Here is a 2,366-nt window from a genome sequence, read left to right on the forward strand (position 1 = left end):
GCCGGAGCCCGGAGGTGGATTGGTGCCGCTGGGTTGCTGGAGAGCCGGAGCCCGGAGGTGGATTGGTGCCGCTGGGTTGCTGGAGAGCCTGAGAATGACGGGGGGCCCACCACAGAGCAGGGACGCTGCTCCAGCAGGCCCTGCGCGCCTGTGAGCCCTGGCTGCCGGCGGTAGAGGGTGCCTGGGGCTGGGCTCCTCGGCCGGGCCGGTGCCGGAGCCGTGGTGCTCGCGGGGCGCAGCAAGAGCCGGGGTGGGGTCTGCGGGCTCGGGCCGGAGCCTGGGCAGAGCGGGGCTGCCAGCTGAGCCGCCGCTCCCCTGGGGCCCTCTCGCTCGGGCCGGGGCGGCCGGAGCGGGACCGGCGCCCCGGCGCCGGCGCGGAGCGGGGGCCGCCGCGCTCACCATGGTGCTGCCGCCCCCCGACAAGCGCCACGTCTGCCTGACCACCATCGTCATCATGACCAGCATGGCCTTCATGGACGCCTACCTGGTGGAGCAGAACCAGGGCCCCCGCAAGATCGGCGTCTGCATCATCGTGCTGGTGGGGGACATCTGCTTCCTGATCGTGCTGCGCTACGTGGCCGTGTGGGTGGGGGCCGAGGTGAAGACCGCCAAGCGGGGCTACGCCATGATCCTCTGGTTCCTCTACATCTTCGTGCTGGAGATCAAGCTCTACTTCATCTTCCAGAACTACAAAGCGGACAAGAAGAACCTGGAGACGGTGGCCAGGAAAGCCCTGACCCTGCTGCTCTCCATCTCCGTGCCGGGGCTCTACCTGGTGCTGGTGGCCCTGGACAGCATGGAGTACATCCGGACCTTCCGCAAGAAGGAGGACCTGCGGGGCCGCCTCTTCTGGGTGGCCCTGGACCTGCTGGATATCTTGGACATCCAGGCCAACCTGTGGGAGCCACACAGGACCGGCCTGCCCATCTGGGCGGAGGGGCTCATGTTCTTCTACTGCTACATCCTCCTCCTGATCCTGCCTTGCGTGTCCCTCAGCGAGATCAGCATGCAAGGGGAGCACATCGCCCCGCAGAAGATGATGCTCTACCCGGTCCTCAGCCTGGTCACCATCAACATCGTCACCATCTTCATCCGGGCCATCAACATGGTCTTGTTCCAGGACAGCAGGGTCTCCACCATCTTCATCGGCAAGAACATCATCGCCATCGCCACCAAGGCCTGCACCTTCCTGGAGTACAAGCGGCAGGTGAAGGAGTTCCCCCAGAACGCCATCGCCTTGGAGCTCCAGCAGAACTCCCTCTCCCACAACCAGACCATCCACAGCACGCAGGGCATGATGCCCCACGAGCCCTCGCCCACCAGCGAGATCCTCGACACATGAGGGAGCGCCCCCGGCCCAGCGCCGGCGCGGGCGGCCCCGTGCCCGGGGGAGGAGGGATGCTGCTCTCTCGCTGCCAGGGACGGACCCCGGCAGCCAGGGCTCTCGTAGGCACAAAACACCAACCACCTTTGGATTGAGCTATGGAGTGTCCCCTAGACGTCTTCATCTCAGGTATAACCCTAGGAGTCCTCCAGACAAACCAAATGAACTTGCAAAGGACCTGACCCAGCGAAGCCTCTCCCTCCCGTCGCCTTCCCCCCTCCCGGTCAAAGCCCACCAAGGTCACGATGTCCCTTTTTGCTCCTTGAGCACCTCACCTTTACTCCAAGCCTGGAACCAAGATTTTGTTACTGGAGACCTTTTTATGGAGTGGGGATCAGGGGCATAGGTGTATGGGGTGGGGGGTGGGGGGAGGTTTGAAGCAGTAAACCCTGTGATCGTAGATGTCTCTTATCTCCTATGGTTGTGTTTACAGTTTTCTATTTATATCAGCTCCCAGGGGCTCCTGGGCGGCCCTGGGGGCTTCTGTCCTTGCAGTGGGTGATGGGCAGGAGCAGCCAGCCCCGCAGTGGGGCGTGGGGCTGGGGTGTGGGGGCTGCCGTGGGTCCCCCACTCCAGGCTGAGGGGGGGGTGTGTGGGGGGCTGCACCTCCGGCAGCGCTCTGCACCGACTCTGCTGGGAGCAGTCTGTGTCAAGCTGAAGCGGAGCTGATGCTGGTGGTTTGTGTGTTCCATTCACTCCCAACAAGGCAGCACAATGGTTCTGTTTTTGGAAGGGTCTCTCTCTCTCCCCTCCCTGCCTGCAGCAGCTGCTGCAGCTGCCCAGGCACTCCCAGGAAGGCTTTGTCAGAAGGGTGGCAGCAACGATGCCTCTTGCCCTGGCATCCAGCCCTGAGGAAGGAGAGCTGCTTGCCACAGCTATGATGGTTTTTAAAGGAAATACTGAAAACCAAACAACCACCACCTAAAAAGAGCCAGGAAGGAAGCATTGCCCCTAGCAGGGGGTGGCCAGGGGTGCCCTCCAC

The 2,366-nt window shown here is 63.4% G+C and overlaps 1 protein-coding gene across 1 annotated transcript; it reads left to right on the forward strand.

Moving 5' to 3' along the window:
• The first annotated feature begins 348 nt into the window (after nt 1-348).
• Nucleotides 349-1,736, forward strand: TMEM121 (transmembrane protein 121). Its single transcript, XM_009898239.2, has one exon. It carries the CDS (start codon nt 401-403, stop codon nt 1,340-1,342), a length of 942 nt encoding a protein of 313 aa, XP_009896541.1. The 5' UTR covers nt 349-400; the 3' UTR covers nt 1,343-1,736.
• Nucleotides 1,737-2,366: the final 630 nt, after the last annotated feature.

Source organism: Dryobates pubescens, chromosome 11, assembly GCF_014839835.1.
Source record: "Dryobates pubescens isolate bDryPub1 chromosome 11, bDryPub1.pri, whole genome shotgun sequence".
NCBI classification, from domain to species: domain Eukaryota; kingdom Metazoa; phylum Chordata; class Aves; order Piciformes; family Picidae; genus Dryobates; species Dryobates pubescens.